Below are 15,478 nucleotides of genomic sequence, written 5' to 3' on the forward strand. Positions count from 1 at the left end.
CCACACATTTTAATTCCACATCCCATTCCCATTCTGACATGTCTATCCACGGCCTCCTCTACTGTAAAGATGAAGCCACACTCAGGTTGGAGGAACAACACCTTATATTCCGTCTGGGTAGCCTCCAACCTGATGGCATGAACATCGACTTCTCTAACTTCCGCTAGGCCCCACCTCCCCCTCGTACCCCATCTGTTACTTATTTTTATGCACACATTCTTTCTCTCACTCTCCTTTTTCTCCCTCTGTCCCTCTGAATATACCTCTTGCCATCCTCTGGGTCCCCCCCCCCTTGTCTTTCTTCCCGGACCTCCTGTCCCATGATCCTCTTGTATCCCCTTTTGCCTATCACCTGTCCAGCTCTTGGCTCCATCCCTCCCCCTCCTGTCTTCTCCTATCATTTTGGATCTCCCCCTCCCCCTCCAACTTTCAAATCCCTTACTCACTCTTCCTTCAGTTAGTCCTGACGAAGGGTCTCGGCCTGAAACGTCGACTGTACCTCTTCCTAGAGATGCTGCCTGGCCTGCTGCGTTCACCAGCAACTTTGATGTGTGTTGCTTGAATTTCCAGCATCTGCAGAATTCTTGTTGTTTACACTTCTGGTTTTGTTTCATTAAAATGAATCAAAAAATAAACCAACCAACATCTAAAATGAGCTATTGTTTTATTTTTGTTGCTTGTTTATTGATTGATTAAAATATTCTAAATAATATGGATTTATCTTGATTACAATGGAATCAGGATTTGGGAATGAAGAAGAGGACGAAGGGTAATTTATTTTAGGAGGAGCAAGGAGAAAATATTCTGAGCACAATTGCTGAGTAGTCTGAATAAAATAGAGGCAGAAAAATTTCCAATAACAAATGATATTTGGAAACCGAAGTGAGAGAGAAATTAATTGTGACCAGGCCTCTCTGAGGTGGTAATAGTATTGATCTTTGCTACATTGAGACTAACTGTCCAGCTGGTAAATTAATTTTGTAAAGAAGACCCAAATAAAACGTTGCAGAATTAGTATTGGCCATGCTTCAAACAGGCCGCTTTCATACAGGTTTGAAATCATCGAATGATAGAAAATTCATGTCACAGAATGAGGCCTTGCAGGCTATTTTGTCTGTCCTATTTGTAAAAGCACTCCCCACTTTCCAGCACTGCAGTTCAGTGCCCTTTACATAGAAGAGCTATTTAAATGTGGAAAGGCGCCCTCTCGGACAGTGAGATGCAGACCCCCATGACCCCATGGAGTGACTGAAATGACTCAACTGTTATGCTCCTATGTATAATGGCAAAGGGTGCAATGGTTACTGTCTGTCATCACTTACCTGTGCTTTCTCTTTCTTGAACAGGGTGTCCCAGGTGAGGCTGGTGCAGCAGGTCCGACTGGTACAAGAGTAAGTATCACATTCTTTCTTAAATATAAATATATACTCGATACATCAATCACCAAGTTACCCACCTTAGTGTGCCAACCTTCACTGTCAACTCTTAGACAGTTCTATAATATCACAAAGTGCTACCATGATCTGCTAGGTTGCATTTGCCTAAACTATTACAAATCCCTACAGTGTTACAGATTCTTAAGCTGCTTCATATCACACAATATTACAGAGCCATTGCAATTTTACAAATCATGTGTTACATATCCTTTCAATGTTAGAAACACTTACAGTGTTCCACCTCCCTTTAACATTACAAGCTCTCTGTAACCAATCCACCTTTACTTTTACAGACCCTTTGCAGTGCTGCTAAATACCTATATCGCCAGGTGCCTCTGTAGAATTGCTGTTAGATTCTCTCCCCATACTGTTACAGATCCCCTGTCTGTGTTATAAATACTCAGAGACCTCTGCACAATTACATATCTTGGGGTTAGAGAGAGATACAACATGGAAAGAGGCCTTTCAGCCGACTGAGTCTGTGCCGACCATCAATCATCCATTTACACTGATCCTACACCAATCCAAATTTTTATTATTCTCCTCACAGTCCCATCAACTCCCCCCCCCCACCACCGATTCTACCCTTCCCCCATCTACACACCGGCAGCAAATTACAGCAGCCGATTAACCTACCAACCTGCACACCTTAGGGATGTGGAAGGAAGCTGGAGCACCCAGATGAAACCCACATAGTCACGGGGAGAACTTGCAGACTCCACACAAACCCACAGCCAAGAATGAACCTGGATTTCTGGCACTATGAGGCAATGGCTCTACTAGCTGTGTTGCCCTATATCAGTCCTGTTACAGTTCCTTGTAATGTTACAGACCACTCTACAGGTAAAGGTCCGTGTAGAAACATAGAAAACCTACAGCACAATACAGGTCCTTCGGCCCACAAAGCTGTGCCGAACATGTCCTTACCTTAGAAATTACCTAGGGTTACCCATAGCCTTCTATTTTTCTAAGCTGCATGTACCTATCCAGGAGTCTCATAAAAGACCCTATCGTATCTGCCTCCACCACTGTAGCCGGCAGCCCATTCCACGCACTCACCACTCTCTGCGTAAAAAACTTACCCCTGATGTCTCCTCTGTACCTACTTCCAAGCATCTTAAAACTATTCCCCTATCGTGTTAGCCATCTCAGCCCTGGGAAAAAGCCTCTGGCTATCCACACGATCAATGCCTCTCATCATCTTATACACCTCTATCCGGTCACCACTCACCCTCCGTTGCTCCAAGAAGAAAAGGCCAAGTTCACTCAGCCTATTCTCATAAGGCTTGCTCCCCAATCCAGGGAACATCCTTGTAAATCTCCTCTGCACCCTTTCTATGGTTTCCACATCCTTCCTGCAGTGAGGCAACCAAAACAGAGCACAGTACTCCAAATGGGGTCTGACCAGGGTCCTATATAGCTGCAACATTACCTCTCGGCTCCTAAACTCAATCCCATGATTGATGAAGGCCAATGCACCGTATGCCTTCTTAACCACAGAATGTAGTTTTAGTCTCCTGCGGTATTACATATCACTATAGCTCACTAAAGTATTATATAGCCCAATATTGATGCATATTCCTACAGTATTTCAGAGCCCTTGTACTGTTAGAAATTGCTATACACTTACACATCCCAACCATGTTACAAACCCACTATAGGTACTAATCCCTATAATGTTACAGTTCTCTATATTGCTATACGTCCCTTTTGATATGTAGACTTCTCTAACTTTGCAGGGTTACACATTCATGCAGTGTTATATTTACTGTTACAGATGCCTATATTTTTATAATCTAATAGACTCTCACTGGCCTCCCCTATACTGTTCTAAATGCCTGTAGTGCTTCAAATTCCTGCAATGTTTCAGGCCCTGAACTGTTGTTACCTGTATAATTAAGACATTAGTGTTGTTACAGACCCCTTTAGTGTTGAGTATTCCTTTTTAAAAAGTTCCCCTGCACTGTTAGACACCCATATCTTTTTAACAGTCTCCATAGTATTAAACATCCATATAATGTTACAGACTTCATTACTTTCTCAGACCCCATATGCTGCTATAGATCCCTGTGGTTTTATCTATCCCTGGACTATTACACATGCATTCCCATGCAGTTAGCATTCTCAATCAATTACTGAACACCCCTGTAATCTTACAGAGTTCCCTCACCTCACAATGTTATAATTTTCTCTAAATTTTACATATGCCTATGTGAATACTCCATCCCCCACACCCCCCAACCACCTTATGCTATTGCAGATACTCGTGTACAGTTACAGATCTCGTTCTGTTACAGGCCCTTATACATGCAGACCACTGCAGCATACCACTGTGCTATAATGACCCATCTGCATGCTGTTGCATACAGATCTCTGCAATTTTACACTATGCTGTAATAGCCCACCTTCATACTGTATCATCCACTTCTGTTGCAAATCCCCATACTTTTCAGATCCCTCTACTTTCTTAGAACCCTTTACTGTTACACACTTTTGTGGCATTCTATTTCCCTAATACTGTTACACACCCTGGTGGTGATACTCTGTACTGTTACATTCCCTGGACTTCTTCAGACCCTGTTGCAGACCCCTAAGTTTTACATATACCTACAAAGATACAGGCTAAGCTCTCACTGCACAGACTGCCACCTCTTGTTTTTCATAATGTTGCGGACCCTTGCAATGTTATACATCCATATATCATTGCAAACCTAGCCCCTTTACATACGCATCACTGTCAAAGTACAGATTCCTGAAGTGCTACAGGCTCCTGCAGTATTACATGTCTGTACACTGGTTTACACATTTCAGACGCCAATGATATTATGTTGCCTTCTATGAAAACTATGCCATTGTCATTACAGCCCCATTCCATCTCCATAGTTACAAACACACAGTTACGGGCACTTATATTGTTATATATTCCGATAATACTCTGCCCTATAGTGTCAAAGATTGCTATAATATTACACATCCCTACTGTGTAACAAGCCCCCATTGTTGTTTATGACTCTTACACTGTTACATATACCAACCGTGTTATTTATCCACATAATGTTACAGACACTCCCCCTATACCGTTATTGATCTCTGTATAGCCTTTCCTCAATTTATGTGAGTGTTGCATTCCTGGGAAACATTTCACTAAACAAAATTTGATGAATTGAAAACAGAATGGAAATTGCATTATGAGAAATTTTATTCAGTGCACTCTATTCACAGGTAGTAGGCGCTATTTGTTAATAGGAAAAAGTGGCTTCATAAATTGAAGACATATGTCAAAGAGTCAATGATGTCATAGCAAAAAACTTCATAAATCAGAAGTTCAGGAATACCTGTACTGTTATATATTTGTATACCACTACCCCAGTCCCCTGTTGTCACATGGCCTTTTTCTGTTACAGACCTGTTTTGTTAGATTCCCTTTATGTACAGTTGGATTTGTTACAAGCACAGATGGTACTTTACATCCCAGTAACATTACTGGCTATTATACTGTTTCTTACCACTATACAGTTACAGACTTTTGCAGTGTTAAAGATCCCAGTAATGTTACAGACATTTTATTTACTGTTACTGATGCCCATGATTTCACGTTATCCAGTTATACTCCTGCTCCTATAGTACTCCATATCCCTATGAGTTACTGAAATCCCCATACAGTTAGACACCCCTGTACTGTTTTAGGCATGTATGGTGTTACATATCTATCTACTTTCTACTGCTATATTCAAAGCCCTGTACTATCTTAGATTCCATTACTGTTACAGATCCTTCCCCATACTGTTTCAGTTCTCCCATACCTTTGCTAATCTCTGTAATGTTTCATATCCCTAAACTGTTAGTCCCCTGTTGTGTTATGTATTCTTGCATAGTTGTAGACCTCTTTTCATCCTGCAGACTCTTCTAATATTATATGTCCCGATACAATAACTTTCCCTATGCGGTTTAAAAGTGTTTTGCATTTACAATGCTACTATATGTTACAGACTAGCTCCCTACCCACTCAAAACTGTTACAGATGCTCCTACTCTGTTACGACTTTGTTGGTGTTACAAACCATTATACTTTTACAAATTCTTCCCTTCCCCTGGTGAATAGGGTTACAAGTTCTTCTACTTTTGCATACATCTGATTGTATTACTCATAGCTATAATGTTAAAAAGTTATTGACCCCCATGATATTGCAGATCCCTATAGAGTTACATATGTCTATATTGTTACAAATCTCTCTATATAATGTTATATACAGTACTTCGTGGCCTGTTACAGATTTCTCTGCTCCTACAAAAACATGTAGTGCTACATGTATCTGTACTATTACTATCCTCCTGCATTGTTGATTCATACCCCCAATAACACTGATATTGGCTGCCGTTGTGTAATATAGCCATTTGCCATTAAATAACACTGTACTTTTACAGAACTACACCCATACTGTTACAGGCCCCTATGGTGCTAAACCTTATGACATCCCAGTCCATCCCATATTGATACAAAATCCAGTGTTACAAATACACATGTTGATACAGAACCTACCATACTGTTACACAACCTTTTAATTTTACATATCCAAGTAGTATTACAGATCACTTTGCACATTCTTTTGCAGATCTGTGAAAGGCTAGATTTCCTTAGGCAGTTATATCCTCACAGTGCTACAATACCCATGTTGTCCAAAATCTATTGTGCCACACACATCCCCTTAATGGTGCAGACACCTGCACTATTACACATCTCTATACAGTTATACATCTACTATATATCATGTTATAGACTCCACACTGACACAGACCTCCTATATAGATGGCGCTCGAATTTATAGCTGTTCGGGTTACAGAAATTTGCCCTTTCAGAATTCACAAAACTCAACCCGAAAATTTGAGATACAGAATAAAATGCGCTAACATGGAATTCATGAAAAAAGTTTAGAATTAAACTCTTTTTTTCGTTCAGCTTGTGTTTCTTGACATGCACAGTTGATGTCGCAGTAAACCGCAGTATGGACATTTTTTTGCAATGCAACTCCTCCCTAACATGGGCACGCCTGTACTTTTACAGCCACCTATAGCTTTACAGATCACTGTGTTTTTGTACATTCTTCTCTGCTATTACATACTCTACGGTTTTATATCCATATCTTGTTACATATCTATATCCTGCTATATGATCCTATCCTGCTTCACGTTCCTCTCATGTAATATATCCCTATACTTTTACTGATTCAAGCATCAATGTCCTGGGGGTTACCATTGACTCGAAACTTAAATGGACCGGCCCCAGAATTGCTGTGGCTACAAGTGCAGGGGGGAGGCTGGGGGTGCTGGTTCACCTCCTGACACCCCATACACTTTCCACCATCCACAAGGCACGTCAGGAGTGTGATGGCATGCTCTCCACTTACCCAATTCCAATAGCTCTCAGGAAGCCCAATACCATCCAAAACAACACAGCCTACCTGATTGACACACCATCCAACACTCTAATATGCATTCCCTCCACCATCAGTGCACAGTGGCTGCAGTGAGTACTATCTACAATATACACTGCACTTACACACTCAGGATGCTCCATTGCCTCTGCTACAGAGAAGGACAAGGACAGCAGGCTCAGTGGTATCACTGAGTGCCAGTGACGCTCAGATCCCAACAACTGAATAAATTGTATTTTAAAATGTTGTTACATACCCAGTACACTTGTATATTCCTGGCACTAATCACCACGTCCCATTGTGGTTAAACACTCTGAGTCTAGCATACACCCTACCCTGCATTATGTATTCTATTTATGGTATAATTTCATATCATGTAACATACCCTATTATATTCATTTTCTTGTTCTTTCTAAGCTTATCCAAGTTGTGCTTTGGCTTTACCTTTGGTCAAATCCCTATCAAGTGACATGCCTGTCCTTGTCCTCAGGGCGAACGTGGTTTCCCAGGTGAACGTGGATCTCCAGGTTCTCAGGGTCTGCAGGGTCCCCGTGGTCTTCCAGGTACTCCTGGTTCTGATGGTCCTAAGGTAGGATTCTACCTTTATTCGTATGAAAACTACCATTTTATTTAAGCATTTATGAAGACCTTTCTCTAACTAGGCTCTTGTTTCATTTCACAGGGTGCAGCTGGTCCTTCTGGTCCCAATGGTGCTCAAGGTCCTCCAGGTCTCCAGGGTATGCCAGGTGAAAGGGGTACTGCTGGAATTCCTGGCCCAAAAGGCGACAGAGTAAGTTTCCTATCTTAGTCCTTCCTACCCTAATTAAATGTGTGACACTAATAGATCACACTTTCTGCAAGTCATTCTCGTTTGTTGGCATTGCTATGCTATTCTTACTCTAGCCTGAGTTCCTAAATCTTTTCCTTAGAAAAGAGACTTTTTCACAAGCTGGGTGAGGGTTTCAAGATGAAGACAGGAATTGACAAAGCTGATCATATGAACTTCTTAGGAACAGGCACAAAAATGATGAGATTATGAGTTACACAAAATATTTGCACAAAGGACAATATGGGGTGGAACAAGTTACCAGAAAGGCAATCGAAGCAGACAACATCAGCAGAGTCAGTGAGCCACTGGATATTCACCTAGCCAGAAAAAAAATTAAGAAGGCAGCAAGCAGACTGGGGTTGATCAATCAAAAAGTGCAGTCTTTTGGGGCCTAATAGTGTGTTTAAGTTTCTCACATTCTCAAATGTTCATGCTGTTGAGACCTGGTTTAGTTCTTTGAGCGCTAGTAGTGCCATATTTGTAATGAACAAAAATTCTTCTATTTTACATAAAATTTGATGATGGGGGGGGAACGATGTTTATGGGATCAGGAAGTAAAGTAAGTAAAATTTCATTGTTATACTAGCACAGAACTCATTTACCTCTCCGCCTCATTTGTTTCTCAGGGTGACAGTGGTGAGAAAGGTCCTGAGGGCGCACCTGGCAAAGATGGCGGACGAGTAAGTTAAACACTCCACAATCACATTTTCAACATTGTTTTCAATTTATATGTGTTCATTAATGTGTTGCTTCAAAAAAGATGGGCATTCTGGATTGCGCCACATACACTGTGAACATAGGAGATTTCGGCCTGTATTGACACCCCATACTTGATATGGTTACCCAACCTCGTGCAATCTTCGGCAACTGCAAAATTCGAGGACCTACTACAGATATTGCCCTCTGTCGAATAGTCTGTACAATGGGAAGCACTTTAGCTTTATAATGATGGACTGTCCAAAGCAAATTGGGTAAATCCAGGTCTGGGTCTATGGATTGGGGTGGGGTCAATAAGGAAAGAGGCCCAGGGGTCTGAGATAGGAAGTGGGTATAGGTGGACATGGTTTGAAAGGTGAGTTGAGACAGGATGTTGAGATGGAGATCATAAGAAGGTCATTGGGGAGGTTGGTGCAAGAGTCAGTTTCCTGAATCAGTATGCAGGATCAGTAAGTTAGTAGAGAGGAGAGAGTAGAGAGAAGCTTACGGTGGGAGATTGATAGAGTGGTATAAGCTGCCAGAGGGTGTTTTGATGAGGCAATGGTCAGCAGCTTGGGTCAAGTGGGGGGAATAATAGTTGGTAGGTCAGTAGTCTGTGGGGGTGGGGAGATGGCAAAGAGATACTGAGGAGGCAGGATCACTGAGCTGTTGATCTGAGCTTGCTGGTGGCAGGGAAGAATGGGTGGTGGAAGTTGTCACAACAAACAGAAAGAACGTGTATGGGATGTCCAAAGGGGAGCCATATATAAGTATTTTGCCTAAAGTTCAAAGCTCAAAAGTTCAAGATAAAATTTATTATCAGTGTACATACATGGCACCACATACAACCCTGAGACTTTTTTTTCCTGCAGGCATACTTAGCAAATCTATAGAACAGTAACTGTAAACAGGATCAATGAACAACAAAGTGTACAAATGCAAATATAAGTAAATAGCAATAAATAACAAGGGCATAAAATACCAAGATAAAAAGTCCTTAAAGTGAGACCACCAGTTGGGGAAACGCCAGAAATATAATGAGTGTAGTTATCCTCTTTTGTTCAAGAGTCTGATGGCTGAGGGGTAGTAACTGTTCTTGAGCCTGGTGGTGTAAGGCCTGGGGCATCTGTACCTTCTACCTGATGGCAGCAGCAAGAAAAGAGCAGGCCTGGGTGGTGAGGATCTTTGATGATGGATGGTGCTTCTCTATGACAATGTCTTATGTAGATGTGCTCAATGGTTGGGAAGGCTTTACCCATGATGTCCTGGGCTGAATCCACCACCTTTTAGAACATAAGAAATAGTAGGCCATCTGGCCCATCGGGCCTGTTCCGCCATTCAATAAGATCATGGCTGATCTGACCATGGACTCATCTCCACCTACCTGCCTTTTCACCATAACCCTTCATTCCCCTACTATGCAAAAATCTATCCAACCTTGTCTTAAATATATTCACTGAGGTTTGGGGGACTTTCCACTCAAAGGCATTGGTGCTCGCTCCTTAGACAAGTTCTTAGCACAAGACTCCACAAACTCTGTGAATGCCTATTTTGGCACGAAAATCCCAGAAGAATCGTCCAAGTGTACTTCCGTCACCATTGGATGCCATTGCCCATGGCAGGGCTCCTCTGTGTATAGGCCCAACTGAAGCATGCAGGCTATGAAGATCACACTGAGAATGCAATATTCCTTTATGGTTTTTTTATTCTTGAAACAGAATCATATAGCACCTAAAAATTTGGCTCTATGCAATCCAACTTGCAGGTGACTGTCACCTGGAAATTCCACTGTCAGTTCAATTCATTCCTTCTGCTTTCAAGTATACAGTATTACTGACTGTAATGAATGTGTTATCAACAACAGTTCATGTAATGGCAAGCTCCATGTGTTATAACTTCACTTTGAAATCTAGTGTGATTGTTAATTCTCTTTCTTATTCTAGGGTTTAACTGGTCCCATTGGTCCACCTGGCCCGTCTGGTCCCAACGGAGAGAAGGTAAAAATACTGAATTTTATTTTTGTACAAAATGCTAACAAACCACCTTAAATCATATTTGCAGAGGTTACTTATATGTTGCTTCTCACCTTAAATAAACAAAATATATATATTGAAATGCTTCAATGTTTTCCTTTTTATTACTTTGGCTGCCCCCTACTTCTTAATAACACTTATTTTTCTGTCTTCTTTAGGGTGAGGCAGGTCCTCGTGGTCCAACAGGCGCTGCTGGTACTCGTGGTGCTCCTGTAAGTGTGAAAGATGTTCTTCTTTACTTCAAAAATAATATAGCATAGCTGATGAGATTTTTTTAGATCCCACATGAACTCTGGGATTTATACTGAATTTAAAAACCCAATTTGGGAGTTAAGATAACATACCTTGTTCAGTGCCTAATTACGCAGATACTAGAATTCCATCCTGCAGACTTAATACGGGTTGAAACTCTTTCGTTGCACTTGACCAGACCACAGAAAATCTGGACCACAGAAATTGCCCCCAGTCATCTTTCCCTGAGCAGGAGAACTCTTCATTTTAAGTATAGATGCTTCCTGCATTACATAAGTTTCTAACGACAGTCCATAACCTGATATTTCCCTAAATTGGGAAATGTGTCAACTGAGATCGCTAAAGTTGCACTGATAGGTTAAATAGATGCAGATTAGTACAGACCTTAGTTAATTTTGGATCTTTGTTAGATCTTAATTAGAATGACTTTATTAGTACAGATCTGTACTATCAATTCAATTCATGCCAGATCACAGATTGTTGGACAAGAGAGTTTCAACCTGTAACTAATGCTCATGATTTATGGCTCAAAATTTATAAAGTTGTCTCTAGCTGTAGTTCCAGTCATATCTTACTGTAGTTTCTTTCTTACCTTCACCTATGCCCTCTCCAAACTCATCTTGCCCATCAAACCTACCTCTTAATCCCATTAAACTGGCATCAATCCTAGCTTCCTATTGACTGATATTTTTAATGGTTCTGTCTCTCGGGTACTAACTATTTCCCCTTCATATGTGCTACATCACATTTCCCAAAGCCCTTCATTCCTTTGTCTTTCCAAAATACCATCCATTCTTCAATCTCCCTTTCGTCTGCAAAGTCATTGAATGTACTGTAGATTTTCAAATTCATGTTTAAGCACTTGGACATGTTACTGAAACTCAGCATGTAAGTGAGGCAGATGAGTAGAAAAGCAAATGATATTTTAGCCTTTATTGCAAGAAAGTTTGAAGCCAGGAGCAAAGATGTATTGCTGCATTTATTTATTTAGGACTTAGGTGAGATCACATTTGGGAGTTTTGTGCACAATGTTGATCTCTTTACCTTAAATAAAGATTTACTTGCCAAAGAGAGATAAGGATTCACTGGACTGGGTCAAGGGATGGCAGGTTTGCCGTTCAAGGAAGGATTGAGTTGACAAGCCTGTATTCTCCAGAGTTTAGAAAAAAGAGAGATCTAAACTTACAATATATAGGGCTTAGTGGGTTAGATGCAGGGGTGGATATTTCACCTGGCTGGGGAGAACATTTTGGAGGCAGTGATCATAATATGTTAGAATTAACACAGTTATTGAAAATGACAATGAAAAAAGGAGTAACATTTTCATGTGAAGGAAAAGGATGTAATTAGGAAAGTGTAGGTTCAATTAGATACCAAAACCGTGTGTGTGAAGGCAGAAAACGCATATAGTTCTAAATGAATAACCTGTATCTGATTTCACTGAAGGGGTGGATAGTACATACACACCATGAGGCTGGAAGTATAATAAAATATTGGAATTAAACAAAGAGTGTATATATTAAGAGTTATAGCATCTTTAAAAGTGCACCAATTGCCAAGCATGGATGAAATATATACAAAGCTTTTAAAAGAAGCAAGGAAGAAATAGTACAGGCCCTGACTATTCCAGTTCCTTTTGGCTATAGGCATACTGCAGCAGGGTTGGAAAACAACTAATGAGGAACTGTTATCCAATAAAAGAGAAGGGAATGGACTGTGAGATCAGCCTCACATTGACAGTGGGCAAACCGTTGGATGTAATTATGAGGGGCAACATAAATCAGTACTTAGAGTGGCAAGGATTAATCAAGGAATGTCAGTAATCTGATTGAAGATCTTGAGGAAGGGCACTGAGGGTACCACATTTAATATGTTCAGGAAAAGCATTAGGCTTACTTGACTGATTAGACCACAGCCAGTGTAATATGTACAGTTCTGATCAGCACAGTGCTGGAGAGACGGGTTTCCACTAAATGGGGTGTAGAGATTGACAAGGGCATCACCAGGTTTAGAAATTTATAGTTATGAACAGCGACTGAGTAGTCTTAGAACAAAGGAAGATAAGCAGAGATTTAGTGTGTTAAATTCTGAGAAGTATGGTCCAGGTGAGCAGAAATGATGTCTTTCCCGTGGCAGTGCAGTTAATAACTACGGAATATAGATTAAGTAATTGGTAGAAAGATCAGAGGGGAATTGGAGGAAATGATTTTTCACCTAAAGGGTGGTGGGGTCAGGAACCTGCATCCAGAAAAGATAGTGCAGCAGGAACGTTTGCCGCACTTGAAAGGCATCTAACTAAGCATTTGAAAGGCCGTAACCTGTAAGTTTCAGAGAAAGAGCTGAGCAGAGTGCATAACCATAGGTAGGTTTTTGGTAACAAGGAGTGGTATGGAATAGTCAAGTTTAGAGAAAATAAAGACGTGCATGAGCAAAAAGGTACAAGGTCAATGTCAACCTGGAATGGATCAATTTGAAGTTATCAATTTTGATTTGCACTCACCAGATATGATGCATGGTTCCTTATCACTTAAGGGCTGGTCAGTGTGAGACTGGGATGTGAAGGAAATGCTCTAGGGTTGGGAGACCTGAAAGGGTTATTTCTTACGCCTCTTGGCCTTTGGGATCAAAATTTGTTCCTTTAATATGGGCTGTGCATTCAATGCTGCTGCAACTATTATTGCAACATCACTTAACCAGTTTCATCTCCTTTGGATATTATGTATGCTTAGTAATAACTGCCATATTATTTATTATTTTGTCATTCAAAAATATTCAAAAGCAGTATCTTTTATAATAGCTTATGAATTATATCCATGCTAAAATTCCAAAATCCAAGCTAATTGCAGCATTGATTTGTACAAAGAAAATACAAAATAATGACAGATTGTGTGAATTAACTCCTTTAAGTACAGAATAGCTTTAAGAAATTGCATGTTTTTTAAGCTTAAAGTGGGGACCAAATTGAATCATCCTCAAATGAGAACAGGGCCTGATGATGAGGACCTGCGAAAGGGAAACAACTATTTTATATATTTTGTTTAGTTCTAGATACATAATGTTAAAAGCTCGGTCCTTTCAGCCCAAATTTATCTTAATGTTCAGTGTGAACTTTCAATTTTTGTTGATGTGAAATAATAAGTTATTCATGAATAAGCTGAATATAAACAACAATCCTTTGGACGACATTCTTCATTGGTCAGTGCCCTTCATAACACTGGACAACTTAAGGTCACCTTTATGCATAACCTACTATCTTTGTATTTCAGGGTGAACGTGGTGAGACAGGTCCTCCTGGTCCTGCTGGCTTTGCTGGTCCCCCTGTAAGTATTGATACAGAAAGATTCAAATAATTGAATAAGTTATAGATGCATATTAGCACACTACACAGTGATCAATTTCATATAGGATAAAAACATGCAGGCATCTTCTATTAAATAGCGAACATAGAGTGGGTACATGTAAACCCATTTGGCTCCAATTTATTTCTTTGTGTTGTTTAATTATATGTATTATATTTCTATTGTTACTTTATAGTATTCAGTTTAATGTTTTTTCCATGCAATTTAATATGAGCATTTATTGCTTCAGATGCACAGGCTAGTAAACTGTCCTCAACAGCCATTATGTCCTCTGCAAAATCAGTGGCTCTATTAAGACTAGTGGCATCAATATCCCCTAATTCAGTAGTATTATTGCTATTTCAACCAGCAGCTGAAGGGCAGAATCATTTGCCCCATGTGATCAGGTACAACTCACTCTGGATGATTACGCTAAGATCCTCCCTCCAGAATCTCGGGGTGGTGAAGGTACAATTGTGTTCATCTGATGGAGACCAAAATCTATCATGGACGATGAAGAATGATATCTCTTCCTAGATAGTGGAGGTTGAAAGTACTCTCAGAGTTTCTGATCTGAGCAAGAAAGCGTGACCTAGGTATTAGAGAATGCTTTTATAGCAGCATGCAGAGTAATACAGTGGGGCTACAATCATTTAGATGGTTGTAGATCCATCCTCATAATATGGATGATACTGAAGGTCTTGGAACTTCATGGTGACCCAACAGGCATTGTTCATTTTCAGAAATGAAGATGTGCTGCTTGCTACAATTATCAGAGGGTGAGAGGTGCTCAGCCTAAAACCATCAAGCTGAGTAGCCATGAAAGCAACTGGGAAAAGTGGGGGTGGGGGCTAAATGCTGACTGAAGGCCCAGGGGACTGAAGCAAGGCTTGATGGCTGGGTGGGTGGTTCCATGCAAGGTTATACCTGGATGCCTGTACTGGTCATGTATGGGAGTCCTTTCCAGTATTATATGAATAAAATACAGCTATTCAGAGTATGGCCACCTATCATCAACTAACCTTTGCCCCAGGATTGAATTTCCTGCTGAAAATGCATATTCACTTGATAGATAGATAGATAAATAAGCATATTTTATTGATCCCGAGGGAAATTGGGTTACATTACAGTTGCACCAACCAAGAACAGAGTATAAATATAGCAATATAAAACCATAAATAATTAAATAATATGTAAATTATGCCAGATGGAAATAAGTCCAGGGCCAGCCTATTGGCTCAGGGTGTCTGACCCTCCAAGGGAGGAGTTGTAAAGTTTGATGGCCACAGGCAGGAATGACTTCCTATGACGCTCTGTGTTGCATCTCGGTGGAATGAGTCTCCGGCTGAATGTACTCCTGTGCCCACCCAGTACATTATGTAGTGGATGGGAGACATTGTCCAAGGTGGCATGCAACTTGGACAGCATCCTCTTTTCAGACACCACCGTCAGAGAGTCCAGTT

The 15,478-nt window shown here is 40.6% G+C and overlaps 1 protein-coding gene across 2 annotated transcripts in view; it reads left to right on the top strand.

The window, feature by feature from the left end:
- col2a1a (collagen, type II, alpha 1a) overlaps positions 1–15,478 on the top strand; it is a 93,499-nt gene that overhangs the window by 46,944 nt on the left and 31,077 nt on the right. For both annotated transcript variants that reach the window (XM_072248820.1, XM_072248821.1), the window contains exons 32-38: positions 1,347–1,391; positions 7,358–7,456; positions 7,550–7,657; positions 8,323–8,376; positions 10,336–10,389; positions 10,584–10,637; positions 13,944–13,997. In XM_072248820.1, coding sequence (XP_072104921.1) covers positions 1,347–1,391; positions 7,358–7,456; positions 7,550–7,657; positions 8,323–8,376; positions 10,336–10,389; positions 10,584–10,637; positions 13,944–13,997 — 468 coding nt within the window. The remainder of the gene's footprint in view (positions 1–1,346; positions 1,392–7,357; positions 7,457–7,549; positions 7,658–8,322; positions 8,377–10,335; positions 10,390–10,583; positions 10,638–13,943; positions 13,998–15,478) is intronic.

Source organism: Mobula birostris, chromosome X (genome assembly GCF_030028105.1).
Source record: "Mobula birostris isolate sMobBir1 chromosome X, sMobBir1.hap1, whole genome shotgun sequence".
In the NCBI taxonomy this organism is placed as follows: domain Eukaryota; kingdom Metazoa; phylum Chordata; class Chondrichthyes; order Myliobatiformes; family Myliobatidae; genus Mobula; species Mobula birostris.